General features: G+C 44.8%; 1 protein-coding gene across 1 annotated transcript in view; it reads right to left on the bottom strand.

Annotated features, from left to right (window-relative positions):
* The window catches only part of LOC147443185 (V-type proton ATPase subunit e2-like), a 37,325-nt gene extending 20,430 nt beyond the window's left edge, over window positions 1-16,895 (bottom strand). Inside the window, exon 1 of the mRNA XM_086529094.1 lies at window positions 16,715-16,895. Coding sequence (XP_086385220.1) covers window positions 16,715-16,824 — 110 coding nt within the window. The 5' untranslated portion in view covers window positions 16,825-16,895. The remainder of the gene's footprint in view (window positions 1-16,714) is intronic.
* Between the last annotated feature and the right edge of the window lie 485 nt (window positions 16,896-17,380).

Below are 17,380 nucleotides of genomic sequence, written 5' to 3'. Positions count from 1 at the left end.
GTTCCAAGCAGCTCGTATATCTCGTTCATACTCTTGCATCAACCAAGAAGAAATAAAAAGCTTCTTGAACTTCAGCCATTTAATTGGCGCAGTCTTGTTTAAAAGAAGAGTGGACCACCAAGTGCGAGCATTCCCCTTAAAGTAAGAGGTAGCTCTCCGAATCTTGGAGTGCTCTGAGTAGCGTCCTCCCACGAAAGCGATGTCAAACTGCTGTATAAAAGACAAAGCCTTCGAAGCATCTGAGTATCCTGAAAAAGTATCACATTTGATCGAGTGTCCACCTTCCTTAAACTCTCGGACTTTCTTGCTTTTATCTTCCAGAAAGTCATACTGGTTGGCTTTATAAAAATTCTTCTTGTTCGCATAAAAGTTTCCATCATCGGAATTTGAGCTGTCTGTAGACGAGTCCTCAGTAGAACTGTCAATCTCTGCGCGAGATTTAGCCTTCTTTGCCTTTTTCTTGCCCTTTCCGAAGCGTTGTTTCTTGCTTCGCTTTTAACCTTTTCTGTCCTTCTTCGCTCGAATCTGAAGAGCTAGAAGAACTGTTATAAGAAGAAGAAGAAGAAGAAGAAGAAGAACTGGGTACTCCTTCAAAGTGAACACGCTTCTTCTGTTTCTTTGCTTTGTCAAAAGTCGACTGACGACCCAAATAACCCGGGAAGTTGGTGCTTTTCTTCTACTTTCTGCCGTGCTTTTTGGATTTCCTTTGCGCGTCAAAAAGCTTAGCAATCCGTGCATCAACCACCTCTTCTAATTCCTTCTCTGAATATTTCTTGTGAGCAGAAGGTTTCTTGAGAGTGGGTTTCGGGGGTGATGTAGTGGTTTTCTGCCACTGCTCATGCACTTCCTGAAAAGGAGTCTCGCTCATATACTTTGCAAATTTTGGGTCCTTCGCAAAATTGAGCATCATCTTTGTTGCATCGCCAATCAACTGACGACGCTCCATCTCTCGTTGCTCCGCCTGAGAAGACCGAGGCGGGCCATACTCTCTACCGGAATCTTCGTTGTGCTCCCTACCCGCATCTCCAGATGCAGAAGGAGTCGACTGATCCTTGCGTGAAGCCATAGGTGCCGCGAAAAAAAAATTTGAGGATCGGATTTCCCGTAGAAGAGAAATCGGCCGTGCTCTGATACCATTGTAACAGACTTGGACACTCCAAGATAAGAATCAATCACCACAGCACCAAATAACCACTTCAAAACAATTCACAGATCACATTAGATTTGCATTGGCCCAGCGGAGTTCCGTGCCTAGAGATATTGGCCCCAAAAACTGGCGCCCCTTTCGGTATTTCTTTATGTATTAGATCAATGTCAAAGTACAAAGAGCGGTTAGGGTTTCACTCTCAGACTCTGCGTCCAAATGCTCTGCAGAGTAAGCCCTAAACCACTAATTTAAAGATTACAAGGGATGCCCAAAAGCAGAGCCCCAAAAGCTTTCAAAAACAAAAGCATAACCTCTCTCTCTCTCTCTCTCTCTCTCTCTCTCTCTCTCACTCAAGAGAGTAAAGCATATCCTCTCACAACTCAAATTTGCGTAGCCAAAAAGCTGCAGTTTTTGCGTCGCTTGCTGCTTTTTTTTCAGCTCCGAAAAATCCCGAAGTGTCCGTACTGCTGCCACGTGGCATTTGCCGCCTGTTTTAGGGTTTCCAGCCACTTTAGGGTTTCAGCCAGCAGTTAGGGTTAGGGTTTTTGCAAATTAGGGTTTTTGGCAGAAATTAGGGTTTGCAGGAATTTTAGGGTTTCTTGCAAAAATTAGGGTTTTTGTTGTCGGTAGCCACGTCATCACTTTGTGACACTTACACCATACCTTGTGTGTGTGGTCTCTCTCTCTCTCTCTCTCTCTCTCTCTCTCTCTCTTCCGCACACGCGCCCTCTCATAGATGCTACCATAGACCGAATAGCCCACACATGCAGCACTAGTACTAGGTAAACCTTGGATTTTTCAACTACCTCTCGTCTCCATGAGCATTCTACCTTGAGTTGTGCCGCCACATTGGAAAATGAACTACGAACATATCCCGTCCAATATCCCAAAGTAATCTGCAAGACAATGACCTAGAAACACATCCGGTTTATAATCATGTTTATTCCCTTTGAATTGTTGTGCTACATCCAAGGAGTGACGGTGTCGGGTTGGTGTCACACTAGAAGGGGTTGACCCGCCGCATGCGAGAACTCTCAACGACCTTGCCTTCGCCGGAGGCGACATCACCTCGACACGCATGGCTGGCCTCTTAGTATTCAACTTTTAGAGTTTCCTCACATCTGGACGTACCTCTTTTCCCTCCTAGGCAAGATTCTCCCTTCCCTTAGACAGATCGAGGGGCACTCCACATTTCGAGCCGGAGGTGTTGTTGATGCAAAGGGAGCTTTGATAGCTCAAGGAGGCAACAAGAAAGGTAAAGGTAAGAAGAAGAAGAAGAAGGACATCGAATGTTACCTCTACCACAAGAAAGAGCACAAAGAATCAGAATGCAGAAAGAAGAAGCGAGACGAGGCCAACATGGAGAAACAGACAGCCTCGACTACAGTTGTAGCCTCTCACGAGACGGCGGGGACTACTCTTGTCGCGACGACGGACCACACTCTTGCTACATCGCAGTCAAGTACTTGGGTTGTTGACAGTGGAGCCACCACTCACATGACTCCCCAACAGTCTTGGTTTAGCTCTCTCAAGGAGACTCATGGGCAGACCGTCACTATGGGTGACAACCATGAGATTCCAGTGTCTGGCACAGACCAGATTACCCTCTTTCATTCTACCTCACACCCGAAGTTCAATTTAGTGGAGGCACTTTACGTTCCGGACATGGCCTTCAACCTCCTCTCTGTGTCGAGTTTGGACTCTCAGGGAGCTGACATACACTTTGGTAGTGGCACAGTGACCATTTCTGATTCTACAACAGGTACTATCCTTGCACGCGGTGAACGCGATTGTTTTGTATACCGCCTCACTGCTCTTCTGTCTCGGACCACGGAGTCTTCTTCTCTATGGCATGCACGATTTGGACATCTATGCTATTAGCAGCTTCAGCAGGCTATTGGACTTCTATGGTGGAGGATTTACCAGCGATACACTCCTCATCAGGCATATGTGAGGCTTGCCAGATGGGCAAGCAACACAAGGTTGCCTTTCCGAAGCAGGCATCCAACAGAGCTTCGGCACCACTCGCACTTGTTCAAATTGATTTATGTGGCCCAATGAGCACTCCTTCATTTTCTAGCTCACAGTTTTTGCTTGTGCGTGTGGATGATTTCAGCAGGTACGCTTGGGCTTCATTCTTATTGCTCAAGTCAGAGGCTTTCAGTTTCATTCGAAATTGGAAGACGATGGTTGAAAAAGAGGACTTGCACGTCAAATGTATTCGCTCAAACAGAGGAGGTGAGTTCACCTCGAAGGACTTTGCACAGTGGTGCAAGTCAAAGGGCATTCAACGCCAGCACAGTTAGCCGTGATGTGACTTTCATGGAGTTTTTCAGGACACCTGCACAGGGGGCAACATCCAAGCATGTACCTTCCTACCTCCTGCTCGTCCACCCCCTACACCTGATCCTACCCCTATCCCTAGCCACGTACCCTCTACATTGCAGCCAGTTACTTCACCAGACCATGCCATGTCAGATTCCAATTCTGATATGGATGATGGTTCTCTTTCGGTGGAGGCAATCCCACCTCGCAAGAAGAAGTTAGTTCTTGGTTGGCTCTACTCTACTGTTTCTTCCTTTGCAGTCACGAAGTTACCAGACTCGCCAAACCCTGAACAGCCTCAACGTTCAGCGCGCGTCAAGCAGAGGCAAGTTCATGACGGCGCAGAGTTTGTGAACTTTGCATTGATGTCCCAGATTCAGGCTTCACCAGTTGAGCCTTCCTCGATGGAGGAAGCACTTCAACATGATTGCTGGAAGCGTGTCATGCAGATAGAGATGGACGCTATTGAGTGGAATAAAACCTGGATTTTGGCTCCTAGGCCCAACAAGCGGAAGGTGGTTTCTACGAAATGGATTTTCAAGACAAAGTACAAGGCCAATGGTTCCCTCGACAAACACAAGGCAAGACTTGTTTGGGGTTTCACACAGCGACCAAGCATGGACTTTGACGAGACCTTTGCTCCCACCGCTCGCGTCACAAATGGGTGACGTGGCAATAGACCCCGGGAGACACACTCACACTCTTGGCTGAGAAGAGCCTGTACGGAACGTCGAAATTCACATTGACAGGCTGATGACGTGGCAGCCAATACGGACGCCTTAATTTTTTGCCGGAAATCACGCTGCTGACGTGGCAAGCCATACGGAAGTGCGGATTTTGCACAAGCTGTTGTACGGAATTCCGCAAATCGTGTTGATGCTTTCTGGGAAAATTTTTGGGATCAATTGCTTTTAAAATAATTGCTTTTAGTTTGAGAAGCTTTTAAGTTTAAGAGCTTTTGATTTTTGGGGCTCTGTTTTTGGCATCCCTTGTAAGAATAAAAGAGCCCTCAGGGCCTCATTCTTCAGAGCATCTGAACGCAGAGTCTGAGAGCAGAGGTCCCTGCAAGAGTTGTACTTTGCTCAAAGATTAATATAAAAGAAATACGGAAGGGGGCGCCAGTCTTCGGGGCCGATCTCTCTTGGCACGGAACTACGTCGGGCCGTGTCAACCAAATTGAACTGTGAATTTTAAAGTTGTGAAGTATTTGAAGTGATTCTCTCTCATGTCACGGTAGAATCTAGACTTGGGGTGCCCAAGTTTGTTACAGTGGTATCAAAGCACGCCCAATTTCTCTTCTACCAAGAAATCCGATCCTTTTCTCGCGACACTTATGGATTCCAATAGAGATCAATCGACTTCTTCTGCATATGGGAATGCGGGAGAAGATCCTGGAGAAGATTCTCATGATCAAACAGAGGAAGAGTACGGCCCACCTCGGCCTACTCAGTACGAACTTGAAGAGATGGAACGTCGACAGCAGGTTGACCAGGCAACGAAGCAGATGATTAAATTTGTTAAGGATCCCTAATTTGCAAAATTTTTGAACCAGCAGGCGATGACTGAAGTTCATACTCTGTGGCAGAAAACCACCCAACCACCAATCAAACCGGCAATCAAGAAGCCTCCTACTCCAAGAATGTTTACTGAAGAAGAAATCCAGGATGCAGTCTAGGCGCGAATCAATCAGATTCTGGATACACCAACGGAAAAGCAATTTACAACGTAACAAGGGAACTAATTTCCCCGGTTACTTGGATCAGAAATCCACTTTTGAAAACACCAGAAAACAGAAGAAGCGAGTACGCTTCAAAGGATTGCCCAATTCGTCCTCATCTTCTGATAGCTCGGACACCTCATCTTCTTCTGATTCAAGTGATGAGGACAGGAAAGGCAAGAAACGACGGACAGAACACATGTTTTATGCAAAAAGAAAGCATGTTTACAAAGCCAATCGATATGATTTTCTCGACGACAAGGGCAAAAAGCCCAAAGAATTCAAAGAAAGAGACGACAGGCATTAAAGTTTGAGCACTTTTCAAGGTTTCGAGATGCTCCCAAGGCTTTAGCCTTGGTGCCCGACTTGTGACATAAAACATGTGTTCGTCGAGGTCCGAGCTGTTAAAGGATGACTCCTCTGTAGAACTGTCAGAAATTGAACGAAATCTGGGCTTCTTTTGTTAGGTGCAGCGGAATGAATGTTGTTTTTTCTCAATATTAGTGATCTTTATTGCTCAAGGTTCCTTTTAGTTCTTAGGGAAGGAGAGAGCCTTCCGTCTTTATGGAGAGTGCTATGATCACGAACAAAGTGAGTGGATATTGTGCGTGCAAATGAATGAGACTGAGAGAAGGAGAGAGAAGAGATACGACACCAAGAGGTTTGTAAAACCCTCCTCCGAAGGCCCCACTCTCGTCGGCGAGAGTGGTCTACTTTGATTGCACAAAGGTGTACAATGCGAATGCAATGGACTGATGCAATGGGACTATGACGATGACGACGACGGTGATGACGACGACGACTTGATGGCTGAAATCTGAGATCTTCTAATTGCTGAATTTTGGGACTGTTTCGGTGGCTGAAAATGACTGTTTTGGTTGCGTTTTTATGGCTGAAAATGAGGGAACATTCTGCAACCAATCTTGGGGGAATCTGCTACTGTTCGTAAGGCTGAAAATCTGCGTTTTCTGCTGCGGTATGGCTGAGAATCAAAAACGCTGAGGCTTCTGGCTGCTTAGCAAAACGCTGGTGCTGATCTGGAACCGCAAATCAAAAACGCTATGATGCTTGCAAAAACGCCCATGCTGATCTGGGGAAAAACGCCAGCAAATCTAGGAATTCTGATGGCGATCATGAGCATCTGCTGTCGCTACGATGCTAAGGGTGATGGCGATGGCCTACTGTGGAAAACGCCAAGGATGGGAACTTGTGCGCGATGATGGAGGTCCAAAAACACTGGGGGTGCTGAGCGGGGTACTGCTGAGAAGTTGCCTGTTGAGCGGGAAGCTCCTGCTGCCTCTTCTGCCATTTAGTGCTAACTTGGGTTTGCTTATAAATTAACTTAGCAAAATTGCCCTACCTACTTTTGTTGGAAAGTCACTTAAAAATAATGAGTGAAAATAACCAAAAATAGGAAAATAGGCTAAATGCACTGAAAAATTCCCCTAACTGATGCTAATGGATTCTGATGGGAACTCTGATGATCATGCTGTGTGCAACCGGAGGATATGCATCTATGCTAAGTGACTGGGCATGCACGGTCTACGAATAAACTCACAAAAGTGCCAGATCACTGCTAATCTATACTGATTGAACCCTGCTGTGGTGTAGCTTGTCCACGGACACATAGGGTTGGGATGTGTCACGTGACATCTTTGCCTTTTTCTTGCCCTTTTCGAAGCTTTGCTTTTTGCTTCGCTTTTACCTTTTCTGTCTTTGCTTGAGTCAGAAGAGCTAGAAGAGCTGTCACAAGAAGAAGAAGAAGAAGAAGAATTGGGTAGTCCTTCAAATCGTACACGCTTCTAAACTTTCTTGACGATGCAAAAGAAGATTGACGACCCAAATAACCCGGGAAGTAAGTCCCCTTCTTGTGCTTTTTCTCTTGCTTTTTGGATTTGTTGTTTGCGTCCAAAAGCCGATTCATCTGTGTCTGAACCACCTCTTGTAATTCTTGCTCTGTAAACATCCTCGGAGAAGGAGGTTTCTTGATTGCCGGTTTGATGGGTGGTTTTGTGGCCTTCTGCCACTAGGTGTGCACTTCTACGATATTGTTGAGACAAATTTTGCAACTGCGGATCCTTCGCAATTTTAACCATCTCATTTGTGCACTCGTCAACCTGCTGTCGACGTTCCATCTCTTCAAGTTCGAACCGAGTAGGCCAAGGTGGCCCGTACTCTCTCTCTCTTTGTTCATCAAAATCTTCTTCGTGATCTCCTCCCACATTAGCAGATGCAAAAGAAGTCGATTGATTCTTGTTGGAATCCATAAGTGTCGCAAGAAAAGAATCGGATTTCCCAATAGAAGAGAAATCAATCGGGCTCTGATACCACTGTAACAAACTTGGACACCCCAAGTCAAGATTCTACCGCGACAAAACACAAATTCACTTCAAAACAGTTCACAAAGACGACACGACCCGGCGTAGTTCCGTGCCCAGAGGTATTGGCCCCAAAGATTGGCACCCCTTTTGGTATTTCTTTTTATATTAATCGGTGTACAAAGTACAAAGAGAGTCGACGGGGACTCACACTCAGACTCTCCGTCCAGATGCTCTGAGTAATGAGGCCCAACCAACTTATTTATAGGTACAAGGGATGCCCAAAAGCAAAGCCCCAAAAATCTCAAACTCAAAAGCGGTTATCTCCAAAAGCTTTTAAAATTTTAAAGTATTATGCCCAAAAAGCTTCTCAACGCAATTTCCAGAAATTCGTACGACTGTCAGTGTAAAAAGCGGGACGTCCGTACTGCTTTCCGTATGGCCTGGCACGTCAACATGTCAGTGCATTTTCCGACGGAATTTACGTTGGCTGCCACGTCAGCCTTTCGTCAGCACATTTCACGGGTGTCCTGCCACATCATCAGTTTGTGACATAATCTCCAAAAGCAAACTGTCCCAAAGGCAATCAAGCTCCAATGAAGAAGTATCCGATCGGACTGCTAGGGTTGTGATGAGATCACGCATGGTTGTCCTTTCCCGCCTACGAGCCTCGGTGTCTGCCTCGCGCTCTCGTCTACGAGCCTTGGCTTCGGCCGCCAATCGACGTTCCTCTCGAGAATGACACCCAATGGGGTCCCAACCAACCCTTTCAAGGGCCCCCCATACCGTTGCCAATGTGGTATTTGCTTTTGATTGCAGAAATGGAATGTACACACATGTAATACCTCAAGTGCAGACTCTACTGACTCGAATGGGGAATGTTGCCGCAATAACTCTTCAAAATGAAGCACCTCCGGGGTTAATTTTATGCACCATTGGATCCGTCTCAATGAGGGGTTCCTAATAATGGCCACCAAGGGGTAGATCTAGGGCTGATTTGTGCTCCCGATGTGAGAGGAATGAAGGGCTGAAAGCTGGCTGCAAAACACAGATCTGGCTGCAAAAACGCAGCCGATCCGTTGCATAAAGCAAGGCTGAAAACGCAGATAATGACAGAGCCGATGATGGGCAGCAATGGGAGCACTCCATGTGGTGAGGGAATGGCCAAGAAGAGGCTCAATGGGCTGCCGAAGTACCGATGTCGGGGGATATGGGTTCGAAACGTGAGCCGAGTAGGCGCGGGGCAATGGGCTGCCGAAGTACCGGTGTCGGGGGATATGGGTTCGAAACGTGAGCCGGGTAGGCGCGGGGCCTCTGGTTGTGAGAGGTGTGAAGGAGAGAGAACGAGAACAACATATGCAAGTGGCTCTGGCAATCACCGTAAACTTCAATTAATCGAGTCAAACTTTTAGTACAACTTAATCCTTAGCCAAGGCGGACTGTTAACAGCACCGTCACTTGGATCATCTGATAACTAGGAGTTTAAGCTCCCGATTTACAAGATTAACCGGGCCGTTAACGACACCAAGACTTAACAAGATGATTAATCAATCTTCAAGTTGATGACGGTGATGGAAATTCTCTCGTGTCGCCTTATTTGCTTCAACTACCTTCAAGATTTTGCAAACTTCATTTAAGTTCACTATGTCAATCATCATGCTTCAATTTTTCTCAAATGTTCTGCAGCTTCCTGCTCTATTTGCTTTGCACTGCCTTAATTGCTGCTCACAAGCTTCGACTTCTCCTCTACTCAACTTGCTCTGATTGCCTTCAGGCTCTGTATGCCATTGGTGAATTCTCTTTTCGAGCTCGAGAGAGTGAGCTTACTTGCTCCTTATGAGATGAGAGAAAGCTGGATTCCTTCTGCTTAAGACTGCTTAAGATTTCAGAGAGAGAGAGAGAGAGAGAGACTTGCTTACTCATGGACGAGAGAAATAGTCTTACTGCTTGCTCCTCCACGAGAGAGAGAGAGAGAGAGAGAGAGAGAGAGAGAGATCGAGTCCTTTTCTTTCTTGATCACCCTCCTCACGTTTCAATCCTTGTCCCCTTCTGCGACTCTTCTGTCATGCTTTTCTCCTTGAGGTTGAGGCGAGAGAGAGACCTCGAGTCCCTTCTTCTACTTCTCCCCCTCCGCACGTTCCAATCCTCCTCCTCATGCAATTCCCCTTTGGTGTCATCCTGCCTTCTTGCTTCAAGGTCCACAGAGAGAGAGAGAGAGAGAGAGAGAGAGGTCTTTAACGCGGCCGAGTCCGAGCGAGAGCCCCCTCCTTGCCGTGGCTCTTTCCCCTCTTCTTTCTTCCCCTTTCTTTTCCTTCTCTTCTTTTTCTTCTTCTTTCTTTCCTTTTCTTCTTCTTCTTTCTTTTTTTTTTTTCTTCTTCTTCTTTCCTCTTTCTTTTCCTTCTCTTCATCTTCTCCTTTTCTCTCTCTCCACGGCGCTCTCCTTTCTCTTCCACCTCTTCTTTTCCCTAACTTTGCATGACTTTTCCACTTCTCCCCATTAAAAAAAACTTATCAAAGCTTGCTTTTGAAGAGGGGCAACGATGCCCTCTCTCTTTATCTCCCTCCTTGTCCACACTAAAAACCCCTTTTCTTTAATTGGGTGGCCATCCCATGGGCGGACCCTCCTCTTGAGGTCATGGGCAGCCACTTCCCACCTTGGGCGGCCATTTCAAGTTTATGGGCGGCCTTAAGCCTTTTGAGCGGCCGGTTCCCCTCAAGGGACACCACATTTGGCATACATAATGACCAAGCACTTTAACAAAGACATTGCCTCGCACGACATCTTTTCACAGCAACCCTCGACTGACAATATCATCGTGAGTTTTGTTGCCCATGTCAATGTTTTGCATGGTGCAGTTTTCCTTCAAGCTACAAGCATATGTGATTGCATTTGGAGAGTTATCCTCTCTTTGCATCTGCTGAAAATAGCCAAAAATCATCCAGCTCAGCAGTGCCGGCAACTGACACCCATATTATTTCATCAATCGGGACTCGGTCTGACAAGCCGTAAATTCCTTTAGACTTCTCAAGCTGCATAGAACGCATACAAACCATGGTTGAGGCTGTAAAATTCCCAGATGGCACAACGACCGAGGCAACCGACCTGGCACGGAACTCGCCCTAGGGAAATTTAATCTGGCAATATCTTGGTAACTGTAACTCCGATTGCTGATCTGAAAAAACCGACGTCCTCCACAAAGTGGGCACTTTAGGCCCATGCATTCACTTCATTTCTGTCCCCTCAGCTGCAGTTGCCCAATCCAGTACGAATCTGCATCAACTCAAACTTCAAGCTGACATAACTTCCTCACCGTAGCTCCACGACGAGTCGTAAAGATAGACCGGTAGAGCACTTCAAGCATTGCAGTTCAAGACCATAATCTCCCATCTGTAATCACTTCAAGCATACTCATTTTTAGCATCATTAAGGCATCTGTTGGCCTTTTAAAGCCGCGTCTGGCATACATTAATCGTAAAACTAGCCTGTTAACAAGCCCTGAACACTAATCATTAATCAGGTAAGCTTCAATTAAGCTTGATGTGCATCTTCCTAGTATCTTTCTTGGCATGGGAGCGGAGCTGCACGACATCGGGGGCTGCAACGGAGAGGTTAGCAGTGACAAATGCGGGCCAGTTGTGTCAAGGGAAAGGGCTGAAATCTGAAAACGCTGGGCTAATCTGCTGAACACTGAAAATACTGTGCTGATTTGCGAGCTAGGAGCAAAATACCAAGGATCTCCTACTTGCAAACACGCTAGGCTTAATTCTAGCGCTCCCAAGAGTGATACCAAAACGCTAGCCAATGTGCTCCTTATATACTGACCTTTGGGAAAATTGTGCCAAGTCGAGAAAATGTGCGCACATGCGAGTCTTCTCACGATAACTCACTATTTTGTGACCCATTTGACAAAACGACTGGACTCTCACGTTCCTCTAATCTAGACCTACATGCTCGTCATGCCAGATGTCCACCAAAGTGCAAAAAAATTTGTCAAAACACTTGTAAAATCCATTTATGCAAGAGGGCTCGAAAACTAGAAAACCTAATCTAATGGACTCATCGAAAAATGGAGGCTCAAAAAATTGTCCGTACTAATGCTATCTAGGGATAGATGGAAACTTGGCTCTACAAGTCGATGAAGCATGTCCCTGTGGCATACAGAGCCATGTGCACTTGACAAGTGATACCTCCCCCGTATGTCATAGCAATGTAGCTATTAGGTGCAGCGGAATGAATGTTGTATTTTCTCAAGATTAGTTATCTTTATTGCTCAAGGTTCCTTTTAGTTCTTAGGGAAAGAGAGAGCTTTCCGTCTTATGGAGAGTGCTATGATCACGAACAAAGTGAGTGGATATTGTGCGTGCAAGTGAATGAGACTGAGAGAAGGAGAGAGAAGAGATACGACACCGAGAGGTTCTAAAACCCTCCTCCGAAGGCCCCACTCTCGTCGGCGAGAGTGGTCTATTCTTTGATTGCACAAAGGTGTACAATGCGTATGCAATGGACTATGCAACTTGGTCTATGCCAATGACGACGACGATGACGACGACGACGACGACGATGGCTGAAATCTGAGATCTTCTAATCACTGAATTTCGGGACTGATTCGGTGGCTGAAAATGACTGTTTTGGCTGCGTTTTCTTGGCTGAAAAATGAGGTTTCTTAGGGCTGAAAACTGATGGTCTTTACGGGCTGAATCTGCTACACTTTAGGTGAATGATGCCGGTCTTAATTTGCTGCTGAAATCCAAAAACGCCAAGGGCTGAAATTGGTCCTTCTGTCGCCGGGGTTCTGCAAATGCAAAAACGCTAGGCTGATCTGATGTGTCGTGATGACGCCGGGGCTGATCTGCTGTCCACAAATCGCCGAGGCTGATCTGATGCAAAAACGCTAGGTCTTCTGTGGAGAAAACACCAGAGTAGTCGCGGGGGTTGGTCTTGCTGAGAAGTTGCATGTTGAGCAGCCAGAAAGTGCTAACTTGGGTTTGCTTATATATTAACTTAGCAAAATTGCCCTACCTACTTTTGTAGGAAAGTCACTTAAAAATAATAAGTGAAAATAACCAATAAATAGGAAAATAGGCTAAATGCACTGGAAAATTCCCCTAACTGATGCTAATGGATTCTGATGGGAATTCCGATGAACATGCTGTGGCAACCGGAGGATATGCATCTATGCTAAGTGACTGGGCATGCACGGTCTACGAATAGACTCACAAAAGTGCCAGATCACTGCTAATCTAGACTGACTGAACTGAAGGGAACCCTGCTATGGTGTAGCTTGTCCATGGACACATAGGGTTGGGATGCGTCACGTGACAGTAGCATACTATGCTTCATAGAAATGCAGCATACTATGCATCTGCAAATATAGTGTTCCTTTGTCTCCAGTTCTCGGCCCCGAAGCTCACAAATCCTGTGCTCCACTCAGGTGGTTGTCCATCTGCCTGTCTCGGTCCTCTAACTATGTGAAGAGGTGCAACTCTGTCCAATGACAACTTGCATACCATGGGAAAGGTGGATGTCCATGTACTCTGGTCTAATAAGCAAGAGAGGTGTAGGAAGTGGTTCCTATAGAACATCTTTGTTGGGTCCATGTCCTCTCTGTCTCAATCCTCATGAGTCATAACATCTACTCTGAAGACTCGATCCAATTCAATCTGGTTCAGGAAGGATATGGGGCAATCTAGACTATAATCTAAGGGTGGCAGTCGGTCAATGTCCAGCCCGATTATCTGTGAGTAAGTACACATCTAACCCTATATGCATGTGGACAAGCTGACTCCTACTTCTATTGTTTAAGATAGCCTAAGAAGTGTGTTGAAACCGTAGGGCATGCATATCTAGGCACTTAAGAGTAGTTGCATACCCTCTAATTGCACATGAGCACAGCCAGTGTATGCTAGGTGTAGGCATTGGGGAGTGTTCCCATTACAGTTTTAGGGTTCGGCCTAGGTAGTTTACCTATATGTTAAGCACCTCTCATAATGAGTTATTAACTTATTAACAATTATAAGTGACTTTTTAGCGAAGTCATGGGGTATATTATCTAGACATTTGCTCTACCCCACATTGTCAAGTTATAAAGGAACCCCTTACGTCACCTTGTTGACCGACTTGGGTTAGTACCCAGTACCACATGGGCACACGGTGCCCAGCATCCTCACCATCGTTTCCATCATCAACAACAATAGCATTTTCAGCCAGCAACAAGTATCAGCATTTTCCTTCCTTATCAGCACCATGGAGCAGACCAAGCCATTGCAGATTTCAGCCTTCAAATCCACTATTTGCAGCCCTAATCTTCTTCAGAACATCAGCATTTTTAGTCCTCAACAGCACCTCAGATCAGTCCTTCAGTGTTCAACCCATCACCTCATCTCAATTGCAAATCTAAGTCAGCATCACTAGTGTTTTGCACTGTCAACCCTTAGCCTCGCAAATCCAAGCATTTACCACAAGATCCAATCAACATCTCAACATCCACATCCACTATCACCATTTGTGCAATCTAAAGCAAATACCTATATATACCTTCATAAGTTCAGAATAGTCTGAACTCACGAATTATAAGAGGGAATAAAGCACTCATAAAACTATAAAAGCAAAGGACACACGAAAAGAAAAGAAAAACAAAAACAAACAAACAAACAAACTAAATCACTTTGTTTGCTACGAAACAAAACTAGATAAAACAAAACATTATTAACTTCAAAATGTTTTTAGAAAAGGCATGTGTAAAAATAAGTTGACGCAACTTACTTGGCTTAAAACAAGTACTCAACTTTAAGCACAAAAAAAAAAAAGGATAAGACATCGTAAAAACTTAATCCTAGAAATCAAACTTCACACAACTTATAATGGAACACATTCTTCAGTCCTCAGGCAAACTAAATATGAAATCGAAAAATGAATACTACTACAAACCTACGAAGAGCAAAGAACCAAACTTGACGATATGTGATCTCAACTTCACTGCTTGTCCAAACAGGAAGAATAAGATTATCACCTTTATCATGCATAGCTTGGACAACAACTATGACATCCCTACTCACGTCGTCAGTGCCCAAGAGTAGGTGCAGGTTTATATAGAGGCCATTCATGCTTTGAACGTACTCTACAAAACCAACGAGCTGAGTTTCTATCACCCTCCAAAGGTGATGGGCATACTCAACCATGATAAAGGCTAGCAATTGTCAAGCTATAGTGAAAATACTAGAAGCGCTAAAGATCAAAACAACACCATAAGGTGTTATTAAGTCAAACAATAAGTGGGCTTTTTAGCTCCCCACTTCTATTGAATTTACTACTGATTATCTTGAACATTCCAAAGGAAGAAACACTAAAAATAAACTTACTACGATGCAAAAATGAACGAACTTTTTTCATGATTCTTTTGAATGAGTGTCCTTTTTCAACTAGTAAAGAAATAAGATGGCAAGATTGAACAACAAAAGTAGATTTACTAGAACAAAGACGAGAAAATCTAAATAGTTGAGAGCAAATGACACCATACTTAGCTAAAAGAGAAATGTTCGAAGAAATGTGAGGCATGCGGATGATTTTTAGATTGGCATATTCTGGTTCAACACGCTTATCATAGATATCTACTTCTAATCCCAAGGGATTCTGAAAAATCTTAAGGTCTAAAAAGGCACAACAATCACTATTTGTGGTACAGTTAAGTTCACAAAACTCTTTGGGATAAATTCCTCCGCCTACAGAACTCGAATTCAAGTACATAAAAACTTGAAAAGAAGGAACGTCAGGGACAAAAAGATCATCTACAAAGCGTCTTACATTGCATAACTTGTGCAAAAATATTGGGCAAGTGTTAGCAAGGACAAGACGCTCCATAAAATCAAACTCATAAGTAAAAAGATAGAAATTAGCAAGAAAAACAGCACAATTGGTGCCCATAGGGATACCAATTGTTTGCTTGAAAAGAGAGTCGTCGATGGTTATATATAAATTGTCCAAAAGAAAATCTATTCAAGATATGATGTCAATGTCATCTACAATCCTGGTGAATCTCTTTCTTCCTTTGTCTACATCTACATTCTTATTTTTCAGCCATAAGAAGTCAAAGTTCAAGGCTGACTTTTCTACTAGCAATGCCTTGTACCTATCCTTCTCAAGCTTGTACGCAAAAACTTTTGAAATAAGAGACTTGACTCTAAATTTAAGGTCCTCCAAATTTAGCTTCGTGTATAGCGTTGTAAAGTCAAAAGTTTGGAGACATAAAGGAGAAGATTTATCCTTAAGGCTTCTTGAAGAGTTCAAAAACTTTAAAACAGGAATCACGCCTACTGAATCATTTAAAATCCAACTTGAATCGGTAGGTACGTCTGCTTCCTTTAGCATATTATTCCACAATTCATTTACGTTAGGTAAAATGGCTTTGAAACAATAACTAAGCCATTTGGAAACCTCGATCAAAGAGGTGTTACGAAAAGGCAAATACCTCTCTAGCGATAGAGAGGGGGGGCCCTTAGAGGGGAGTTTCGGACTTCATCCCGTTTTAGTATCCTCTCTCTCTCTCTCTCTCTCTCTCTCTCTCTCTCTCTCTCTCTCTCTCCTTTTTTTTTTTTGGAAAAATCAGGGCTGTATATTACTGAGTACAATATAATCCCCAGTGGATGCCAAAATAGCCTATCACGTGGGGTGTACAAGCTGAATGTAAGGTTGAGAACCACTATAGTGACAACTCGACTAGAACAATGTCATGGTGGTCTGTATGATGAGTGGAGGAGAAACCACTGAGGAGGTGCATAATGCCATGTAATCTATCCACCTGTAATCTCTCTCTCTCTCTCTCTCTCTCTCTCTCTCTCTCTCTCTCTCTCTCTCATGTTCCCTTTTAACACACCTTCCGCTGCACTTTGACATGATGGCCATTGCCTACGTTTTGCAGCCGGCATGTTCAGGACACTCCGAGCAACCCTCGTTGGATTGAGGATCTTTGACTCCCACAAACACAAATACACCACAAATTATCATCAGAGGATTTACCCTTGCAATGGCCACGAGAGGGTCAACCAACCACACACTTCAAACCAGGCATACACGATCTAGCGGATTTTGACCAGATACAAGAAGATGACCCACTACATATATCTATCTCGTTTATGTTACCGTCAGAATGTCTATGTGCGTGCGTGCGTGTGTGTGTCAGAGAGAGAGAGAGAGAGAGAGAGAGAGGGCACCGATTGGTAGAAGAGCCTTTGTTATAAACGATGGGAACACCCAGAGATGCGAGCAAGCCCACAGCTGCAAAGCCAAGCGTGACGATGAAGAAGAGAAGGCCGCCGTCCATCCTGTCTTTCGCTGGTCAGTTCAAGGATCGCTATTTTTCGGGTGCTTGGTGTTCTAGCATTTAGTTAGTCAAATTAGTGTTAACAAGTGAAAGGGTCACAACGGCTTTCAAAAACAATAAGTATGTCCCTACGATCCTTGAAGATGTAATTTTGCCACGAATCTTAGGAGATCTTTTAAGCGTTAGGGGCTGCTGAGTTGTATGCGAGCTGGCAGTCGACTTGGAGAGAAGGCAACCGACGACAACAGCTGAATTGAAGGCCTTTCTCCACATGCAATCACCAGATCTGAAGGGAAGGAAGCCTTCTCTCTCTCTCTCTCTCTCTCTCTCTCTCTCACACACACACAGCGATTGGTGGTCCGTACACTACTCTTCCTCAGCTTGTTGTTGCAAAATTTGCTCGGATCTTTCTCTCTTCTGTCTCTTGCGCGTGATCCTTGCTGGAGCTCCTTGCTACTTGCTCCCAGACAAGATGGGGTAGCATGCATGAGGTAGGGTGGAGGAAAGCGAGGATACATATCTGAGTGCAGAGACTTGAGAGGAGGGTAGCTCGGGG

The sequence above is a fragment of the Adiantum capillus-veneris genome, chromosome 14 (genome assembly GCF_014529385.1).
Source record: "Adiantum capillus-veneris isolate H3 chromosome 14, ASM1452938v2, whole genome shotgun sequence".
Lineage (NCBI taxonomy): Eukaryota > Viridiplantae > Streptophyta > Polypodiopsida > Polypodiales > Pteridaceae > Adiantum > Adiantum capillus-veneris.
This window is presented reverse-complemented; position numbering and strand designations above follow the sequence as displayed.